The sequence below is a fragment of the Siniperca chuatsi genome, linkage group LG14 (assembly GCF_020085105.1).
Source record: "Siniperca chuatsi isolate FFG_IHB_CAS linkage group LG14, ASM2008510v1, whole genome shotgun sequence".
Classification (NCBI taxonomy): domain Eukaryota; kingdom Metazoa; phylum Chordata; class Actinopteri; order Centrarchiformes; family Sinipercidae; genus Siniperca; species Siniperca chuatsi.
In genome coordinates, this window is record NC_058055.1 from 6,166,192 (window position 1) to 6,188,694 (window position 22,503).

At 41.9% G+C, this 22,503-nt stretch overlaps 1 protein-coding gene across 4 annotated transcripts in view; it reads right to left on the minus strand.

The window, feature by feature from the left end:
- Window positions 1-22,503, minus strand: part of spns2 (spinster homolog 2 (Drosophila)) — a 61,891-nt gene that overhangs the window by 9,245 nt on the left and 30,143 nt on the right. For 2 of the 4 annotated variants that reach the window (XR_006380777.1, XR_006380778.1), the window contains exons 3-12: window positions 17,989-18,125; window positions 14,279-14,430; window positions 12,456-12,522; window positions 9,619-9,761; window positions 8,806-8,958; window positions 8,311-8,500; window positions 5,969-6,034; window positions 5,316-5,414; window positions 1,713-1,876; window positions 1,151-1,226 (exon numbers count right to left, since the gene is read on the minus strand). Coding sequence is in view for 2 of the 4 variants with exons in the window: in XM_044223612.1 (XP_044079547.1) it covers window positions 1,713-1,876; window positions 5,316-5,414; window positions 5,969-6,034; window positions 8,311-8,500; window positions 8,806-8,958; window positions 9,619-9,761; window positions 12,456-12,522; window positions 14,279-14,430; window positions 17,989-18,125 (1,171 nt within the window). In the remaining 2 variants the exon portion in view is untranslated. The remainder of the gene's footprint in view (window positions 1-1,150; window positions 1,227-1,712; window positions 1,877-5,315; window positions 5,415-5,968; window positions 6,035-8,310; window positions 8,501-8,805; window positions 8,959-9,618; window positions 9,762-12,455; window positions 12,523-14,278; window positions 14,431-17,988; window positions 18,126-22,503) is intronic. The other 2 variants (XM_044223612.1, XM_044223613.1) reach the window with 1 other exon arrangement.

Sequence of the window (22,503 nt, forward strand, 5' to 3'; positions counted from 1 at the left end):
TTACCATGTATTCATGATTTATTAACATTTATAATGACAGATTTGTTTGCTTATTAGAAAGTCACAAACTCTCCTTTATTAATGGCTTAATGACTTGACTTCATTACAGATTAAATAGCCAGAGGGATTTTTCACAACCTGGCAACCCAAAAGTTGTTGTTATTAATGGCTTATAACTGATCTATAAAGCATTAGTAAATGATTTATTAATGATTAATAAAGCCATTAGTTAAAACGTGTAAACCCTGCATAAAGGGTAACTTTTCAGAAAGTGGTACCAAAAGTTGAGATACTGTATTAGATTTGAAATGTAGTAGTAGAAACTCTAAAACACGATTACTCAAAAGCCTCCACACTTCTATGTTAAGGATCCTATATGTGAAAAAGGACATACAGGAAAAACCTTCCAATGACTCCAAGCAGCTCTGTTTTTTATCTGAGACTTTTTAACTCCATCTGTTGCTCTATTAGCTTTGCCCTACAGCGTGTAGTGTGAAAGTCAAGGGGTTGTGGTTAGAAATAGTTTGAGTGAACTTGTGCCATCTGCCCACTCTGTGCAATAATGTGGTCAGATAGCTTGAACCACATATTGGACCACAAACTAGTATCTATTACTGGCACGACGGCAAGAGTGTGACTTTTCTTTTAGTCATTGTTCCGTATTTCTTCCCTTTTTTTCCTGGACCAGGCCCAACAGAAGCCACAGCACGGCTTAGTGGTGCCTTTACAAAGACCCCTTTAAAACTGTATATTAACATTACACAGAGGAAATATTAATGGCTTGACCCCAGGATTATAAAATGCAGTAAATTCACTGAAACGAGAAGTTGGCAGTTTCCACATTTCTTTTGAAAATTTTAAGCTGTCCGCTACAGTACATATGATTAAAAATAGGCTTATTCTGGTTAAGTTTTACAAAAATCTCTCACATCTGGCTTCGGCGTGGGAACGACCAGCAACCAACTCCATAGGGTGAAGACAAGGCAACAGCAGACAGACTTTAGACATCAGACTACCATCCTGTCTAAAAATGTCCCTCATCTTCAACAGGAAGGAAGTCATTTCTGAGAGTGCTGGCACCAGGGGAGTAAGTCAATGTGATAAAAAGTAGGAAAAAATAGTCAAAAAGAAACAAGAAGTCATGTCTCACCATCTGAAAGAGGATGAGTGTGTTTGTTTTAGCCTTTTAAGGCCATGACCCGCTACTGTGCCCTCTGGAGTCACGTCTTTGGTGTTTGAAAGAGGAAAATATGAATGCATGAATTAGAGGGGCGGTAGCTGGTAAAAGTCTAAGTAAGCACACTTTAACAAATTGATGGCTAGAACAGCTTGTGTCAGCTCTGGAGCACTTTTAGCTGACTGGGACTTTGTATTGGCTCAGGGGCCTTTCTGAGTCTTGCAGGGTTGGCACCATCGTTGGCATCGTTGGGCGGCTTGACACACGGCAAACCCCAACATCAGGGTTAAAGAGTATAGCATTGTCCAGATAAAGTGTCTAACCTCTTTGTATCTGTATGACACTCAGAATGAAGCCAATATTATTGCTACTTCTTCAGCCTCTTGCACTGAGGTGGTGTGTTTGGATTTTTGGACCTCTTACTCAGAAAGTCAGTGGAGGACATCTCAAGCAAGTATTAAATATTTAAAGAATGAATGACTAAATAATAAATGAAATAATGATGAGTTATTCAAACAATGTCTGAGTCACTTACTGTTTCTCTGCCTTCTCCCTGTCATCCAGGAAAAACAGCGCAGTGGCCAGGAAGAACATGCCCCCCAGGACGATGATAAAGGGACACAGCATGAGGGCATAGCCCAAACTGAGGAACCGCCACAGCGCTGACGTAGCATAGCTCTGCTGAAGGGCGTCGGAGATCTGCAGCCAGGCATCCCAGCACAAATACACAATGACAAACACACATCCCCCACCACCATCACCAAAACCACCACACACATGCACACAGACAAACATGGACACAAACACAAGAGAAGAGAGATTCTATTCAAACTAATCATCCAGCAAAAGTTCTTAAAATACCCTGCCATGCCCTGACACACTACATGACGCTATGCTGCTCATACACTCACACTGAATGCTTTACCAGAGTGAGTTATGCATGTTCCATCATAGCAACAGATAAAACCCACAGTAAGATATCCTGTTTTTGTTTTAAGCAAGGTTGGATTTCACAGCTAATAGCTCGTGTTGCTGTCGAAGGCTTGAGTAACACTGGCGTTCAGTCTGCCATGCGTGGCGCTGAGGAAAACAACAGCTGGAGAATGGTGGGTGTTAACCATTTCTGCCTCCCAGTGTCACTCATAAGGCAGCTCTCAAACATGCGGCTCTAAAACACGCATAGATCTGCGTACTGACAATCGTGAGGGAGAGGAGGCTGCCAATGGTAGCTTTTAGCAGATTGTGTGGATGTATGCACAGCAGGAACAAGAGGGGGCTTCTCCTCCGTGTGTAAGTGAGAGTCTGAGCGGCCATAGGTCACCCTGGCAGAAGCACATTGATTATATGTTAGTGTCAGCAGAATGAGATGCTCTATGGGGAGAGCTGGAGAACTGCTGACAGGAGGATGTTGGAGGGAGTGACCGTGTGTACAGTATTTGTTCATATGTGCATGTGTAAGGCGCGTGAGTACATGAGGAGTGATCAGAGAAAGAGAGGGGATGGTGGAGGAAAATAACTTCTGGTGTACATCCAGCAGCTGTGTGTGTGGCCAGTGCAGAGCTATTTTGTCAGGTACAGTAAATTGCCTGCAACTTGCGCAGTACAGCTTAGCTAAAAATACATAGCAAACTGCTGCATGTCTAATTTTCGAGATAGAAGGCATTTCTGGGGAGATTGCTGAGAAATTGTTCCTGGTGTTCCCCTTGCCACCCACTCTGCCTGCGGCCATGTACTACTCGTACAGTATAGGAGAAGTCCATTATGTGTACAACTGCCTTGGTCTAAGTGCTGATGGAGGTGGATTTCAGATGTACTCAAGCACTTTTTTGTTTTTTACACAACAGGAAGTGGCAGTTATGTGGCACTTTGGCACCAATATCTGCAGGCGTTCCCACAAAAGATAACTGTGTTGCACTGGGAACACCACATTGGTTTGTAGAGTTGAGTACATCATCTGCAGGTCTGTTTGGTGCACATGTCAAAACCCAATTGTAAACCAAAAAGACTCACTCACTCACTCACTCACTCACTCACTCACTCACTCACTCACTTTCTCCTGTGGTTGCTTAGCAATAACCACCAGTCTGTTTTTCTTGAGATCCTCTACTTTGCTCATTCACAGGAATTGTGCCAGTCTGCATGGATGAGTGTATATCTGCCCGCGCTCAGCGTGCGTCACGACAAGTCCATCACACTTGCGTGCTAAACCTCAGTTCAGGAACTGAGGCACTGAGTGGTGACGCACTTGGAGCATTCTGGGCCTAGTTGGTCGGGGGTTTGTGGAGGAGTGAGAAACCCCCGGACATTCAGTATGTCACTCAGAGGAGAGTCGTGACCCCGGAGGCTGGATGGAGAACCTGGCTGACTGGCTAACTGTGGGGCCATGTCTGGGTAACTCTGCCTGGCAGTGTGTGTGTGTGTGTGTGTGTGTGTGTGTGTGTGTGTGTGTGTGTGTGTGTGTGTGTGTGTGTGTGTGTGTGTGTGTGTGTGTGTGGACTGCATTATTTTGACATTTGGAGCTTGCTGGAATATTATGAGAGCAATTACAATTGGAATTGATCACCTTCCACATATCATGTTGTAAAGTTGAAACTAAATGTGGAGCTAATGATTATTTTCATTTTCAACAAATTTATTTTATTATTTAGTCTATGAAATGTCAGAAAATAGGAAAAAATGCTCATCAAAAGTTCTGAGATCGGATCTGAAGGTGACATCTTTCCATTGCCTGTTTTGTCCGACCAACGGTCCAAAACCCAAACATGTTTAATTAACAATGATGTGAAACAGCTCTATGAAGCAGCAAATCCTCAAATTTGAGAAGCTGAAAACAGTGAATGTTTATCATTTTCATTTGATTAATGACTTAAATGCTTAATCAGTTATCAAAATTGCTGTCAATTATTTTTCTGTGGATTGAATAATCCATTAATCTTTTCAGGACTGGTTGCAATATTTACATGTAGAATTGAGACATGCAAACTGAGTCTTTCAAAGTACTGTATCTCTAAATGTGTCAATAGGAAGTTTGTACAATATAAGATGACACTGGGTTTTATTTGATCTGCAGGAACAGTACAGCGCCAGTCTTTGAGCCGGATTCTGTTTCTAAGAATTTGGATTTTTTTTAATGCCAGCTTTGTTTAGTCTTTTGAAGAGCTTGTCAGTACTTGGAGATAACTTACTGCTCCTTTTATCTGGCTTTGACAAGAGTTTAACATTTCCATTTAAGGAAGAAAAAAACAAAACAAAAAAAACCCAGGGCACTTTCAATGCAGCTCGACAGACAGCTGCGTCTGTTGCCAGCCTGTCAGGCCCCGACAGAAGATCTCGAGGATCAGTTTGATTCACTAATCAAAGACTTCCACTTTGCCTTTGTTAACATAACCTAGGCTGTGAGCCAGAGGCATGACAATGAAAATGTAAACACATGACACTAAGGCATTCTATTCTCTCCCAGCAATTTACTGGCACCAAAGATGTTACTACAGCATGTTTTTGTGTGTTGTCTATGCAAAAGAGTCAATTTTTCTTGCTTCTTGTATGCTCAAATAAGCCATACAGAATGTGTACCTCCATGGCGTTACTATTTAACTTAAGAAATGTTCATTCTCTGTTTGGAATGAGAAGAACGCTGCGTGACAGTCTGAGGTGGATCCTGTTTCACACTCCATTGAGTGGTGAGCAGCACTTGTATTCTGGCCTCCTGGATGCTATTCTCTGGGTGTATGTGTGCAGTTTGGATGGTGGGGGGTTGAGGGAGTGAATGTGACCTTGAGAGGCCTAGTAAGACCCACTCGCTCATCTCCTGACCAATCAAATAAAGTAACACTGGCCCCTCCTGGGAACCATGAGATTTACTAGAAAACGCCACTGACAGCCTGAAGGGCAGTGGTGAAATCACAACTCTGTTCACCAGCCCTCCTGAGACGTGTGCTAAAAGCTCCTCTTGTACCTCACCTTGCACTGGCCCACTTAAAGCAAGAGCTGAACTTGTATCTGAATACATCGTGTGTATGAATGGGGCGCTCACAGATACGCTGAAGTTGTACATTCCAGCTGGGATTTACGACCTGGGGTAAATCTTAAATATATTCCCCCTCTCACTCTGATCACCACTCTTCTGGGAGAGTCTTACCAGGCCTATCAGGTACGGACTTCCTGCGTCACCCAGGAGATGAGAGGTGAAGCTCTGAAAGGCGACCGCTGTTGCTCTCCGTGTGGGGATAACGACAAACTGCACAGAGAGAAATCGAGGGTGAAAAATACATGAGATCGTGTGAGGTAATGAAGAGATAGAGGTAGAAAGATTCACTCAGCCATGTTAAAACAACTCTTGCAGTCTTCAATTATGTAGGCAGAGCCCACTTCATTGGTTCAAACACCCCAGGCAGACCTGTCAGTCACAGTAAAAATGTCACTAATGGCCTGTCTCTGTCTACATACTCACCACAGTCTCCATCCTAATTACAAATTAAGGAGCTGGTTGGTACACCCACCTTACTGAAAGTCTAATTTCAATTTACTCAATTGACCTCCTCTTTTCACTTTTAGAATACGAAAACATACATCAGAGAACGGGCTCCCCTCCATTTGTTTCCATGAGCGGTGTATGAATCAATCTTGTTAAAGGCAGTAATTATCAGCCCCACCCAAACTGTAGCCAACAAGGTCCGAGTCCACTCACACATTTCACAACTCAAAACTGTCTCTAATTGGATGATCGCCGTTTGGAACAGTTGCAGGAATGTCCAGAGACCCGGTGGATAAGTATAGGTTCTCAGTACTTACCATTAAAATGTCTGCTGTTATGGCCCAGTTCAGGAAAAGCAGCGTCTCTCCTATAAAGATGCAAACCTAAATAAAGAAGAAAACAATTGTCCATTGAGTGGTGCTAATTAAGATCAGCCAATTTCCACTGCACAAAAGACAGGAAGCCAAAAGAGGAGGTTGCAGATATTGCTACCGTGTGTGGGAATCCACTGCTGAATAAAAGTGCTTTGGTTGCTGTGGTTTAAAAACATGTTATTATGCTGTGGCCCAATTATACGTGGAGGTGCAGGCCGTCATTTTGGTTCCATTGAGCCGAGTATATAGCCTACAGGCTGAAAAACAGCACGGGATGATAAGGATTGTTTATTCTTGTCAAAGCCGTATATTCAAGGTGGAGTTTAAGTTTAGATCCAGCTGCAAGATTTGAATTATGTCCTACTTCTGAATGGGTGGAACAGAAAATGTAAACTTTAAATAACATAGTGGAGTTGACACACAGTGTACTATATGTACATGTAGGCTACTGTATGTACACAGGGCTGGTAGCAGCTGGTGTTGCTATTTGGCCACTTTCTTAAAAACAGACCCAGGGGGATTTGGTTGCAGTAGGATCCCGTGTATCTGTATTGGCTGGTTTGGTCTGGCACGGTTTAACATGGCTGTGTGTTTCCTGCTGGGGAATAACCCCTCTGCCAGTGTGCCAGACCTACAGTACAGTACAGAGAGCTACAGAAGGAGCCTGACAGCGGAGATGTAGACAAGTCTGTTCTGAGGGGCTGTGAACCAGACACCGTGACTGACATGTTGCCTCTTAGAAGACAGAAGCCTAGCCTTTCCTCAGATTAGCTGTGTGTTGACGAGACAACAGCTGCGTGGGGTCAATCGGCCTCGACAGAGCAGCACCGACCGTTACAGCCACGTCACGCCTTATAATATGACACATCTGTCAGTGCTTCTCCATGAAACCTGAGTTGATCACTTACAACTGCCTTCGGTGTGTAAGTGCGTGTGAATGATTTGTTAGTTTGAGTAGTCTGAGAAGAAGTGAAGTCACATGTTTGAAGTTATGGCCTGTTATGGTTAAAAGACTATTACTGTTGCATGTTTTCGTACAACAAAATACTTTATTCTTCCTTGGTGGAATAAAACATTTGAAAGCATGCATCTGCACCTTTACCCATTGTGACCAATACAAAGATAGAAATCTGGTGTCACTCGAGTGCATCAGCAAAAGCCCTTTCTGCCACACAGCATTTGTCTAAAACTGAGTTGGACAGATCTGTAATCATGTAATTAATATGGATACTTGTGCACCTCAGGTCTAATTGGCTGAGTCATGCCCCTGTCAAACACTTGATGAATGTGCGCCTTTGACCTCATGGGAGTTCATATAAATTTTAATTCATTAAATTAAAATCACCACTTATACAAGTAATTATTTGTCATTTAGGAACTACTTTGTTAAGCAGCTGTTGAAAAACTACACTATATGGCGCATTGAGCATTTAACTAATATGGTTTCATTTCATGTTTTCATTCGTTTTGGTTGAAATGGTGTGTTATTGTTGCTGGCTTAACATCCTGAATATACAAATAAGATTACATACTTAAACACACCTCACATATACTGTAAATAAAATCAGCAGTAAAGTCAGAGGCCAGACATGTCAGCCAAGGCCACATATTTAGGATGTGGAAGGCTGTTTGTTATGTTCCCTTACACACATGGGAAATATTTTCTATCTTTTCCAGCTTTCCAGCATTATTACCACCCAACTTGTTGAGAGCCAGTTCCTATTCCTTTGTCACTGATAAGAGTGAGAAATTTGTGCTTGTTGAGTCCAACAGCCCCAGAGTGCATTGTTTCATGGCAGTGGTTCTTAAGTTGCACCCTTTCCTGCTTCACAAGGCAATTAGACACACTAGCTCTCTGCACATTTGCCTGAGAGTCTTAACTTTTGGCCAGACGAGGTATGAGCCTCAGCTACCTGCAGTAGCTCCTGAGGCCATGTCAATCTAACCTGCAATCAAGGCTATTCATTATGAGGAGCAACACCCACTCACTGCCTCTGGGCCTGAAAGGAACTGGCAGGTGTCCTCTTACTACTTTATTCTTGATTCAAACATTAACCCCACCCTTCTCTTGTTAAATTGGTTACCAGACTTTCCCATTTAATTCTCAGCACCTTAGACTAATCCATGATTAACAAACTAATATTGCTTTTTTCACTGGGGACCTGTTGATTCTTGGAAGTAGGAAAGCAATAACGGACCTAATCACAGCTCCCTCCACCGTTCGATTAAACTTCCTCTGCTGAAGACACAATATATACAAAAGAGTTACAGGAAATGCGTCTTACATAAGCTCCTACGATGCTCTTCTTGGCAACCACGAAGATGAGGCAGATGAAGATGGCCGAGCCCAGCATGCTGACGGCGCACACGAGAGGGTCGGCTCTCTCTGTCTTCTGGCGGCACAGGCGTGTGGTGGCCGCCCCGATGACCACGCCTAACAGACCCGTCACGCAGGTGATCGCCCCGAAGATTAGGCTAAACGGGAGAGCAGAGACGAGAGGAGATAACTGTGATGTCAAATATATATCATGCAAGTTTTTAGTCCATGCAACCACGAAGATGAAGTTTCAGCTAGGATATGCAGATTTAAAAAACAGCATGGCTTATTACAAATGGTACAACATTTAAATACTTCCAAAATAAATAGAACTATAGTATATAATGGTGTAAATCCACTTAAACCCAGTTCATCCAGCTTTTTACGTGTGGTACACAAATGATGCTGGTATCAAGGTTTCAGTCATTTCAAACCAAAAGGTTTTTAGTCATTAACCTCTCACCTGTCTGTGCTACTGCAGATCGCTTTTGTACAGGCCTCTGCCGTCTTCTGCACCACCTGGGCTCTGGCCAGGTACAGAGGGATCCACATACCAAACGCACCTGTGGCAAAGGACACCGCCGCGGACGCCAGGGACGAGAACACGTAGCTCCGGCTAGCCACGAAAAAAAAACACACGCATACACAAAATCAGGTGATTATCTTGGCTTACAAAAGAAGAACATAAACAAGCTACTGTTTGTCTCAAACAGCTCACTTGCAGCTCTGGTGCTAAATGGTAAGTAAACTGAAATGATATGCAGTTAAGGCTGACAGTTTTATGTAGGAGACAAAAATAACACACACTTTTCATGTTGCCATAGGTGGTGAATATGGGCGACTGTGTACAGCTAATAGTCACAAGGGATACAGGGGATGAATATGTGGTTGCTCTCCTAAAATAGTTCCCATAAACCTGCATGGCTACATTACAGGAGCTATATAGAGTTTATAATAGTTTTTAAAGAAATGTAGTCCAAAGGTCATTTTATAACAAGGGCCTTTAGTGTCATGGATGCAAAGCTCCCTTCACAGTTCAGCAGTATTGCAGAGTGGTGGTGAGTGAAAGATACTGGTTCACTGTGTCTTATGTTGACATTTCCATGCCTCTAATGGCTACTGTAGGCTAACGTGAATGTATGCAAATAAGTATGTATGTTTGTATCTAGGGCTCTGGGATAATTTTAATGAGTCTGTCTGTACTCATCACTGAACAGGCAAACAGGTCAAGCTCCCAAAACCTGATGTGTTCTCTAAAGCTGATGGGAGGCCTTACTTCTTGGCGAGGGCCTTCATGTCACATAACCAGGAAGTGCGGGTCTTGATGCGTCCTCCCATCTGGTCGGCGCTGCCTCTCTTTGGCTCAGGCACGAAAACCAGGATCAGAGTTCCCGCAGTGATCCCGAAAACAGGGGACACCTACCGGGACAAGAAAGACCTATGAGACCTGAGATCATGTTAACACATCACACTGACATGATATTCTGAGTGGGCGTGGTTTGGAGGGGGGCAGACATGACATGCAGGACAAAGAACAGCACGTTTACAATCTGAATGGACGGCCTCTGTGTTTGTCGATACGCCTGATATTCTATACAAGCCCACTGCAGCTAAGAACATTCCCTGTGCTTATTCTGTTGGCACTGTGTATGTGTGTGTGTGTGTGTGTGTGTGTGTGGGCTTGCGTATGTGTATAAGCCTACAAGACTCAAAAAGAGCGTTTTGGCTTTGAGAGCTGCTTTGTGATCTCTGCACCAAGGTGAAAACCTCATAAGTGTCGCTCTGCTATTATGTTCACTATCATTCACTAAATCTTTTATGGGTTATGAGCTAGCATGTTTGTGCATGTATGTGTCTGTGTGGGGGGGACAAAGACAAAAGACAGGATAGGATGTGTGGAGAGGATTTGTAAGAGTAATACAAATTGCTCACAAAAGCAAAACCAATTTCATCTGTCAGGGTATATTCATCATATTATATTTTGTAGCCCATTTATATGCATAGGTACTGTGAAACGTGTGTGTGTAGGTGTGTATGTGTGTGAGTGTATCCTCGAGTTTTTCATTGAGGGAGTAATTCTGAGTCTGATGTGGCTCATAACGGGGCTGGTAATGCGGCTCAACACAGTGGTTATGGTCTCAAAGGTGTGAGGATCACACCAACATTTCCTTTCCTGAACTGTGTCTTCTCTCCAATCTTCTTCTGCTTGTGCGGAGCAACTTAACTGGACTGACATCTATCTATCAGAATCTTACAACGTGCTTTCAGTGAGGGGCAGCTTAATGGAAGATACAGAAAATAAATATTAGCTTTTTTTGCACGTTTTGCACGTCCTCTCATACTGTAATTACTATGAGACACCAGGAATCTATGACCTTTGACCTTGACTCCCACGGGCCCATTAGACACTTCCTGTATGGACGGTTGGCAATCAAACAAATTAGCTACTGCCCTCTCTTGCTCCTCATTTCTATGCATCCCCCATGTTCCTTCTTATCGTCCGCATTTTTGCCAAACAAGGAAAGTAGCTGGAACACGTTGGGCAAAAACAAACGGAAGCGCTGGAGTGTTTTTTCCTTAAAGCAGGATACTGCTGGACAGAACCTGTTTCATGTCTTGGTATTTGTTTTCCTCTGCATGCCACACCGGTGATTAATTGCCTTTGGGATTGTTTTATTGGAATGTCATTGTGGCTGCTGTGGAACAAACTGCCCCACTCTTTGTGTTTTTTTTAATGCTCCACTAAGACAAAAAGAAATGTACATCCTGTTTCCTCAAACCCAGCGAGCTGTCATGTCCAGGAATCTCTACCAGCATGACATGCTCAGAGAATGTTTAATGTCTTCCTTTAAATGTCAGTTGGTTCATAAGAGGAGTCAGGTCATGATTTGTTTTAAAGATTTTAAAAGCTGACCCTGAAGTCAGCGGCTCCTGGGGAGTGCTGTTAGACCTTTCATTGGTCCTCTTCATTACTGCTGGTATGCCTTATAGAGCTGTTCACTTCTAAACGTTTTGTCTCAAGTACTCAGTGGCGTCCTCATAAAAAGTGCTATGACAACAGTGATTTATGCTCCTGATTTAACACCCCACCGTCTGCTCAGTGTGCTACTGCAAAAAACAGTCCAGTAAGGATTATTTTCTTGAAGCAATACCCTATCAGGGTAGGATATCTCAGCAAATTTCTACAGATACATTTCTTATGAGAGTTTTAATTAGCCTTTAATTAAAAGGGATCCAGCTTAATGCTCTTGGAGCACCTTTGGGGCATTTTGGGAGCCAGTATGTCACAAATGTGTCTGTGTGCCAGGTCCAACTGAAACCCTGTTCCTCTCTCTGTCACTACGTCGCAGAGGCTTAGTTCCTTCTCTGGTGAACGTTTTCATTTCTTACAGGTGATTTTTGCTTTCTCTGAACAGCATCTTCTCCTCAAATACTTATCAGGGCTTGGAAGTCATCATTTCCAATCCATGCACTTTCCATTGTTCTCCTTTGCTTAAAAAATATGTTGTTGCTGTTGGTTTGTGTACATGCATTTAGTATTATGGGCCAAAATGTACCTCCAGCAACCTCTCCCCAAAGTGTGCAGCTAACAATGAAACCTTATGCTATGTTTCATTAAGTTCCTGCACTGAAAAAGACACTATACACAGGTTTTGGGAGCACTGACACCCTGTTTTTTCACTGAGGCTGACATTGATCCTGCTTCATCATCCTTACTCTCTAACAGAAATCCACTTTCCTTGTAGCCATCGGATCACAGCTGAACCGCCACGACGTATCAGAAGATGTTGAGTGAGTTTGATGTTACATTTTTTAGAAAGGGTTCTGTGGGAGGCTGGAGGTCGAGCTGCTGCTGATGTGGATGTGTGTGAGAGTTGTCCAGCCTTTAGCTCTCTCTGCTCTGTCACTTCCCTACAATGTCAGGGCCAGGACCGCCTGTTCAACCATGTGTGTCCCCTCGGTGCTTCTGCCACCACTGACCCCTCTGACCCCAGATCCATGACAGGCCTCACCACCAAGCCCTGCAGGAGGGGCTCTTCATCTGTTTTTGTGTGCATGTTTGTGTGCTGTGTTGGAGGATCACGATGATGATGATGATGATGATGCCCTTACCCTCAGTGCCCAGTGCCAGTCTCCTGCAGCCACCTTGGCGCTGGAGCCCAGGATGTAACCCAACCCACTGCAGAGAGACAGAAAGACTGTGTATTAGCAACATGACACTTTATATACATTACTCTTAACCTGCTCCACTGAGGTCTGACAGTGCATGCTATATATTAAGTATATGAGTCAGTCAGCTTACACCTACACTACATACATCTTGTTGGTAGTGTGATTAAAGCTGCAGTGAGTGTTAGGGTACTTGACATGGAGAGCTCATGACAGTGTAACTGATTAAAGCACTGGTAGCAACTTGGCTAGTTGGTCTATTTGTGGATGTGTGATTTGTGCATGTAGTCACAAAATGGTATGAGCTGCAGAGAGCTGAAACAATTAGTCGAACAATCAATAAGATTGATGATCAAATGTAGCCAGACTTTACAATAGGTTCTTATCAGCATTGGCTGATAAAGTGCAAAAACATGTTTAACTGGTTTTACACACACACTCACACATCTATGCACTCAGAGCAAAGGGGTAAACAGTCTACAGTTGTACTTCCATGATTAGTTCTCCAAAAATAACATTGCAGTATAACCAGGCTCAGACAGAGTATGATATTTCCAGTGAGTGACTAACAGCTAATCTTATCAGAGTGCACCCAGAGAGTGTTTGGAAAGTTCAACACTAACAATAAAACTCAAGCATGAAAAATACGCTCACATCAAACACTGGCGTTGCACAGAAACCTGTCTGTGGGGCCAAGTTTAAAAATTATAGGGAAAAAAAGGAGAGCAGGGCAATCCATTTCCTGTGAATCTGGTCTAATTCCTGAGGTCATTTCCTGGAAACGGTCATAACAACCTTACTAAAGACAAACAAGGGGGAGACTGGATAGGATGTTTGACTGCACTTTACTGCGGCCCACTCTTTTACCTTCTATTGTCTGAGTTGCTGGGCAGTTTATTGTGACCCAAACATTTTGGCAGCTCATAACACAACCACTCAGAGGGAAGTTTAGTCTTTCCTTTCCTCATTTGTCCAACTGTCTCCAATCTGCCATTAAAAACTCATTAAAACTCATTAAACATTAAAAATATTATTAGTACACTAAATCATCACTGTGGTTTGGTCTGCAACAACAAATGTATGTGACATGTTATACATTAGTGTAATGCTAATGTTTACAGTGTAGGAGAGACTGCGGCACATGTCCTCTTTAGCATTTCCTTGTGTGTGATTCTGCATGCAGAAGCTGGAAAACAGCGCAGCATGCGGCAGCTCAGACACATGCTGCTAAGCACTGTATATAACGATAAACCTCAAGTGGCTCCTGCGCCGCATCCACCGGTACATTCATCTTTTATTACTTGGCTTTGTTTGTTTTCTCCCTGTGGCCCTTTTTCTGATTGAATGAACTGAAAAGACTTTGAGATTTGAGCTTAATAATTCCTCCTACTCCCACAGCCCCATGCCACATCTCTCCCACCCTCTTTTAGGCTACACACAGCCAATTGTTAGTTCTACTTTTCTTTCAGCAGAGGGCCTGAGCTCTTTGTGTGACTGCTTCTGACCAAAAAAAGAGCCAGATAAAAGCGAACCTGACCTTCTCTATGTGAGGATAATTTCAATTATCTATGCTAATTCTCCTCATTCCTTTGCATCTTTGGATTTAACATTTGAAGAACCGGCTGGATCGCATGAAATGATTAACACATTTAATATAATCACCAAGCTACAGTATCATAATTGTCTCCATGAACATCTCCCAGAATAGATCATATATCTTGGTGTTTTCTGCTGCTTCAAGAATACAGGATCTGTCTGGCTCTTACCTTCCCAGGGGGATGGCCAGGTAGAAGACAGAGAGCATCATGGTGCGGCTGTTATTAGTGAACAGGTCTCCTATGATGGTGGGAGAGATGGAGGAGTAGCTGGACTCTCCGATACCCACCAGTCCCCTGGAGAGCACAAACAGCCAGTAGTACTGCAGAGAGAGGAAAAGAAAGAGACAGAGAAAAAAGATATAGGAGTTTTGTTATCAAGCTCCACAGGGAACTTTCTGTCAGAGCACAATGTCAACCCAATGGCCATTTTTCCTGGTCAGAAGTCTTTTTCCTCACCAACTTTTCAGTAGAGCAGAAAACAATCTAACTCTATCTTTAGCCTCTAGAATACTTAATCAGTAGCAGGTCAGTAAATGACTATTGTATTGTCATTACAATCAGGCTTACAATGCTCATACTGCACAAGATACAATTACTAGCTTTTAGCCCCTAAAGTTTACTGATTTACCACTTAAGTGTTCTAACGCAGGTTGAAAAGTCATGCATATTTTCTGACCAATATATCTACCGGATAATCAGAGGTACATACTCCTGAAACTGACGTAGAGGATTGGACAATGAATTAACACACATGTCACACACAACATCACAAGTACTGTAAGTGATGACTTTCACAAGCTCAATCCCATGATACTGTTGCATTTCTGCACAACACATGAACATACAGGCTATTGCATTGATGTAAATGTTGGGATTTTGTTGCACATGGTCCAAAGAGTTGGAGGAGGTTATCTCGATCAACCAAATAAAGTTTACTTAATGAAATTGTGAAATAGCATCACGTCAGCATTTTAATGTATTTAATCCTATTTAGCTATATTAAATTACCATGCCATATTATTTTCCATCAGATGTAATACATTGATAAATAAAAAAAATCAATACTTAAAAGGCTTTAATAGGAGCATAAACACTGGCGGGGGCACCTGTGTAGGCAGCTGCATTGTTAACTGTTTCCATGGCAACCACTACTCACTGGATAGGACTCCCATGTCTGCTTATGAAGCTGCAAAGAACTCTGGTTCCCCCACACAATGGAATGATGCAAACTGCAAATATTGGTCACTAATTGCTGTATTGTCTGTTAGTCTCATGTTGCATGTAGAACTTGTGCAACTTGTTGTTTCATGGTGATGTACTGTGAGTATTTTATTCCTTGTTGGCTTTTCTTACATTCACATTTCTTTACATTATGTGGGATATATCTCTATTTCCACCTTAACCACATGCAAGCACATTGTGGGCCCTAATAATGTGAGACCGTGGTGTGTGTGCTAAGGTTACACTCTGTAGGGTTTGTCAGCAGTGAAAAGAGATTAATGAGGGTGCTGTAGGTAGCAGAGGCAGAGCAAAGACGGCGATCCCTGCGCTCTCACCATCACTCCAGGCTTCATACTGGTGGATGGGACACCATGTCATGGGGTCATACACACAGCCATCAAACATCCTCTGGAGACTTCACCACACACACAACTCACTGCAAGATGACACTCAAGGGATGGATCCTGCTGTGGTATTCACCCATATTATTTTCAATTTTATGTGTTTACAGTTCCCCTCAACTGTTTTTTTCTGCTTCTTCTTTTGTGCTATATGTGAGCTGCTGTGTTTATGATTGATCACAGCTGAGCCGTCACTGCGGTGTATCTTTGTGTTTGGCACATTGTTTCAAATGATTTACAGTCGGTCTATTTTCATCTTTTAGTGGCCCATCGTTTAGTGGGATCATGATGGTAGTTCTTTTTGTTTGTGTGGTCACCAGACTATCATTGCCTCTTGGAACAGAAATGCTAGTGGCAGTGACAACAACAAAAAGCAGCAATGCCAGGGAAGCGCCACAAAAATGAGGTTTAGAAATTGTAAAAGCAGATTGAAGATTACGAAGAGATAAAAGGGAATAAAGAGGTTTAGGAAAATTTACTAACTTAAACTGTTTTGAACCTATTTTCAAACCAGACTAAGTCTACAGCTATACTATCAGCTCTGCGAGGCTGTACATACACACAACGGTGCTTTGAGCTAAATGCTAATGCCAGTATGCTAGACAGATATCATCACTTCAGTGCATTTAAGAATTTTCCATCACTATTATTTAGAATTATACTAATTATAGAGAAAATATCCTACTGTCTTTAGGCTGATGGGTCACACCATGAGCTCCAACCACTAAAAAAACTTGATTGACCGGTACCAACATCATGACAGCTGAGAGACACAATCTGAGGTGCAGTATATTTTCAACATTTACACTGGTGGTAGATAAAAAATATTACAGCTATGAAGATGACAATCATCAAAAATTTGTCCTATAAAGAAGAAAGGATAATCAATCTACGCAGCCAGGCTTTACTACAACAATAATAGTTCAATGGTCATTATCCTTGTCTCACCCTCTTTATATTCATGAGATAAAAGTGAATGAAATAAATCGTGCTTTCCATGTCCATGACAATAATCTGTTGTGGTCACTCAGAAAAAAGGGTGCAATTTCACTTTATGGCAGCAAATTTCTGTTACATAAGATTTGAATTCCTATCTGCTGCAAATCCTTCCAAAATGCCCCAGAGTGTCTTAAATGTGTAATGATAGGACTCAGTTGTAAGTGGTCATTAACATTTCATCACGTCATGTCTTTCATCTCTCATGGCGACAGTACCGTGGCGCTATTACATAAGAGCCATCTACTCTTGTCTCATTTTATTGGCACACTTGGGAACATATCTTGAGGGTGAAGTTAAAGTTCGGGGCAAAGGATTGCGGGTGCTGAGGATCAGTCCCCATTTACTCATCAGCATTTGTAGCATTTGTCAGAGGGGAAGAGGCCCTTCATTTCCTTTTAGCTATAAGCAGCCTGAATATACTTCCTGCTTGGGCAAATGGCTGCCATCTTGTCTCCTAGCAGTCTATAGGCGATTTAAGTCAAGGGACGCCCTCCTGAGACCATCAACATCTCTGAGCTGTCATTCCCTTGCACAGCTCTGAGCTGAAGAGCTTTGGCAATGAACAGCCTTACTCTCTGGAGAGACAACACTGCAGGACTCCATGACGTTGCTCTGCAGACATGCCATGTGCTGCATAAAATTAAGTAACGTAGCTTTCAATGCCACATATCCTTGCCAGTCGAGCCACTTCAGATTGTCCGTCTGTTAGATTTTAATCACAACTGTCCATGTACGATAATATAACAGACGCCCACACACATATACATGCACATGTACAGAGCCTTTTATTGTAATGTGATGGCTACTCTCAGCGGGATACCCCTCCCCCACATCACCGCCCCCAAGAATAATGTTGTTGTTTAATGTGTCCAACACCGCCCAGCAAACATGAGATTTTGGAGATATCAAATCTAAATCCACTTGTCACGGGGCAGTGAAACGACAGTCTTATCTTCCAAAGCACTGTAATTGAGACAAGTCTGAGGCATGGGCCTTCATTAGTTGATTGGCTGGTAGCCAGTGAGAGAGTGGGAGGGGGACATAAAGAATGTCTACAAAGGCAAAGCGGGTGTCTGACTTAATGAGCGTGTCATTTCATTTCACTAGCCTTAACATCAAGCATATCCAGACCATAACAGAATAATTAGCTCGTCAGTGTAGACCGCATCACAGGGACGGCAGCCTAATAGAATAACACTGGAGCTCTTGTGCTGCGATTGTTCTATGGTTTCTGTCAGAGCCTATGCGGTGTCGTACCTCTTTACTGATGAAGGAGCTCGACAGAGTAACAATGGACCAGAAGAAAATGCCACAGCTCAGGATGACCTTTCTGTTGAAGCGGTCGCCCAGGTAACCGAAGATGGGAGCTGCCACCATGAAGCTACAGATGAAGACTGCCGAAGGAAAAAGGAAAAGAGAAAATGTTACTTTGCATATAGTGACAAAAAAATTACTATTACGGATGTAGACATATCTTTTTTAGTCTTGGTACTGCATGGATTTACATTTTTTATTGTAAAAATCCTCAAATTCCAACTGGAATGAGTCAAGTATTTCAGCTTTCAGGTCCACTTATTAAGCCGAGTCCTGTCCAGATCGACTGTGTGATACCAGTCAGCCAGAGACACGATGAAGGACTGCCAGAGGACACCTCCATTCAACTCCAACCAATTAGGATTCCATTACACTTCGCCTACACTTACTACAAGAAATATTAAATACAGATGATAAAGCACTGGGAAATGTCACTGTGAAAGGTGATGTGGGTTGTAAAGGATTCGATTTGTAAAAAGAGAGAAGGAGTTGTACAAATGTAGTGCCCTACAGTAGGAAGGACGGTAGGAAAAGCTGCAGTTTTAGATGTGCCTAAATACAGTAGCTGTTGAAAGAGACAGAGGGAGAGAAAAGAGGGCAAGACAGAGGTTGGATCATATGTTGTCAGTTTGTTGGTATCAAACAAATCAAAAAGGTGCTGGAGGGGAAAACATGTCAGGGCTTAATGTATCACTGCTGGAAATACAATAAAACTGACCAGATGCAAGGCGATTAGTAGCAAAATATCACACACCAGCACTGATTCTTTCCCACTTTCTTCCAGGGAGAGGACCATGGTGGCTGTGTGGCCATAAATAATTCCTCCATCTTAATTTCTTACAAATAAACTTTTGTCCCAGTGAAAGGAACACAAGTGCTTTAAAATATGTTCCCCTAATTGCCCCACTGCTGCTTGGACAACTAGGCTTCGTTCTCGGGGCTTTTAGTCAGTATTTATGAGGAGGACCAACCCAAACAGACCTGAATTTTTAATGCTCTCAAACTGAGTTTTGTGTCTTTGCAGAGGAGAAAGGGCAGAGATGTTACTCTTGACAGCGGGGAGGGGAGCTGGGGAGTCAGGCTGGAGTGTTTTGACACATCATCAGCATAAACATACAGAAGAAGTAGGGAGGAGAGGAGGTGAGAGAGAAAAGAGAGGAGGGGGTGTTATATAAGACTCAGGCATCACAGTCCCACAGCTGCTGAGGCCAACCAACAGGATAAGGGACAATTATCAGATTATAGCATAACTGTAGTTTTGAAGATGTGATATTATGGTATGATACAAAAAAGAAATGATGTCCTTTTGTGGTCCTATTTTGGGGGAAGAGTTACTCAAAAATAGAGTAAAAGCAATAATTACTTTGTGGCAGGTATTTAAGTCCATTATGCACTGTACTACATTCAACAATAACCAATCAGTGCATGTTTAATTTACTATGTACATCATAACTGACTAATGCTGTACCACTGTGTTACCATTATTTTGTTGTTAGTCCTATGTGCAGTGTGGTTTTGATATTGATGCTGTAATGTTTTGCTATCTTTGTTGTATCTCGTTTTCACATTTGAAAAAAACCCTAATAAAATATTGCAAAAAAACAAAGAAAAGAAAATGACTACACATTGAAACAAAAAAGGGGCAAAACCTACAAAAATCAGCAGCAACATGCACATAGAGAACACATCAAATATATGGTTCTGGGAGAATTTCAGATTAAGAGCACTTCTGTGAGTGTACTCATTTTTTTAAAGCTGCAAACAAGATATTCTGCACTATATAATCACATTGCTTAAGGAAATCGTACCAGTGATTCTGACATTTCGTTATTCAATAAATTGGTGTCAACGCCACTAGCTCATTTTCTAACCTGACAAATAAAAACTAGATTTTTACACCACCACAAAGGCAAAAATGATTTTTTTCTATATTTATATTATTTCACAGAAAACACTTGTACTGATGAACCTTGCAGTCATTGTTTGGGGCAGGTAGCTTTTCTTTAGAAAAGAGTCACCTCTGTGGGAAATTATTATGTCTTAAGATGTAAATTAATATTACAATGATATATGAATATATATTATCAAAACTATTGGCTACACTTTATTTAATTGTTGTTTACTTGTTGTTAACTAACATTTTATACAAGAAATACCCATTCTGGTCTCCTCCAGTGTGACCTCATTGTGTCATTTTGAGAAAAAAAAAACATTTCTGAAAGTGAAATGTAATCTAAAATCGAATTTAAATCTAATTTGAATTATTAGCAATGAATGAATCAGTTACAGCTTAAATGTTGGGATTACTTTATCTGCTCATTACAGATAATGAGTCTCTCCCACCTCATCTCTGCAGTATGTTTGCCCTTTCTTCCTCTCAATCTCACTACTCTCCTGTTCTGTCTCTCCCTCTTGTTGCCTGCATTTCCCTCCTTCTCTCTCTTTCTGCAGCCTCCATTATTAGCATTTATGTGGCTAAGTGCTGCAGGTTTATTGTGTAATGCTATATGACTCTGATGACTGCTCGGTGCAGGTCCAGCTCTCTGAAGAGCTTTACCAGCTCACCCTGCAGCCACAGCATTTCTGAAGAAACCACCAGACACACACACACACACACACACACACACACACACACACACACACACACACACACACACACACACACACAGGAGCAGGGTGTTCTGTAGTGCATACTGGAGATAAGATGAGGGAGAGGTCCACAATCACCCACCACCAGCTGGTTCGACGTGGGTTTTAAAAGTGAGGGGCCCAGAGATCATTACTCTCACTGTTCAGCAGCTTGTCAAAAATACATATCCTCACATTATTAACTGGTCTATTTTAAGTCATTAGCAGGACCACACATCATCATATCTCTTTGTGTCTTATTTCACGTAACTGTCTGATTTGTTGATAAGCTACATCATTTTCTTAAGGCTCATTATCACCTCTTAACAGTATCAACAAATGGGAATGAAGTCAGGTCTTGACAGTGTGCTCCCATTTATTTAGTGTTAACCTTGCTGCTTATTAACCTTGCTGCCTTCTGAGCAAGGGAAAGGAGCCTCATGTTTATATTGGTTTAATATCCTGCATGTTGTTTGGTGTGAGTTTAGCTTCAGTGTAAGCAAGGAAGACACTGTACGTAGGAGAAAGACATAACACCAACTCCTTGGTACAGAACTTGGCAAAAACAAAACAAATGTCTATAATACCATTTTTAGTTTTAGTATTTGGATCCAGCATTCATGTCAACTGAGCGAAACCAAAAGAGCACATGTGTCAGATAAAAATGTTCTCAAGAAGCTGCTTTGAACTGACAGAATGAGAAGATGATGAATTACACTTGAGTTACAAATAAATGGTTTCTTTACTTGACAAGAGGAATGTTGTCAGGTTATTTATTTTAAGCACAAACAGGTACACTCTTCCACAGAATCAGAGCGCATTAGTTTCAGTGTTACGACATTTTCTCTCGTCAAAATCTTTCTAATCAGAGTCAGCGCTGACAACCCTCTAAAGATTTGGATCTGGAGAGGTTGTCTAGTTCTCTTTGACCTACTTTATAGATCTACAAGAGAATAAAATATTCAAAATAGGCCTTTGTTTAGAATGATAATAAGATATATCTCCTGCATTGTAGAAAACGCAAGACTGTCGATAAAACATGCTATTATAAGGATTACAAGACGATATGGATTCACAAAAGAGACATCTGGTTATTTTCTTTGTACTAAAATCAACAGGAATCTTTCATGGTGTCATTTTGAAGTAATTAATCCAATGTTACACTGTATATATTAGCAGATTGTGCATAGGAATAAGCTGCATTATATAAGACACATGCTGTCACTGAGACCAGATGCACACTGATATCACATGAAACCTTTATGGAGGCACATCTGCTCCCAGGAAATGCCCTGTCACTACAAAGACTGTCTATAAAACGATCCCACTGTTCTCCTGTCAGTCTTCTTTGAAGGCCGCGAACCTACAAGGTCCCAAATAAAGAAATCTGTCATGCTTGGAAACAATGATTTCTTCTTCCGAGTGCAACTCATTTTGAGGGATCCGGTTTGTTTTGAAAACATTTTGAAAAGGCATCATGTATTTACTGAATGTTATGCATGCAGCACAATGGACAGTGAAGACCTAGTGTAAGATATGTTTGGCTTCATTAGCAAGAATGGACTCAGTGACAAGAAAATAAATGTGGTCAGTCTATTTCAAGACATTGTAGAAAAGACAAACAAACCATGAATAACAATCAGTCTTCCCAGAGGCCAGGTCACACCCAAAACTCTCAGTGCAGGCAGTGAGATTTGCAAGTCTTGATAGGAAAAGCTTAATTATTCATAACTCAGTTTGCAGAGGATATGTCTAATTTTGCGGTATGAGACACCTTAAATGGCCCTGTTGAACAGGTAGCTGGCTAGAAGTGGAATGAATAGAAAGGTT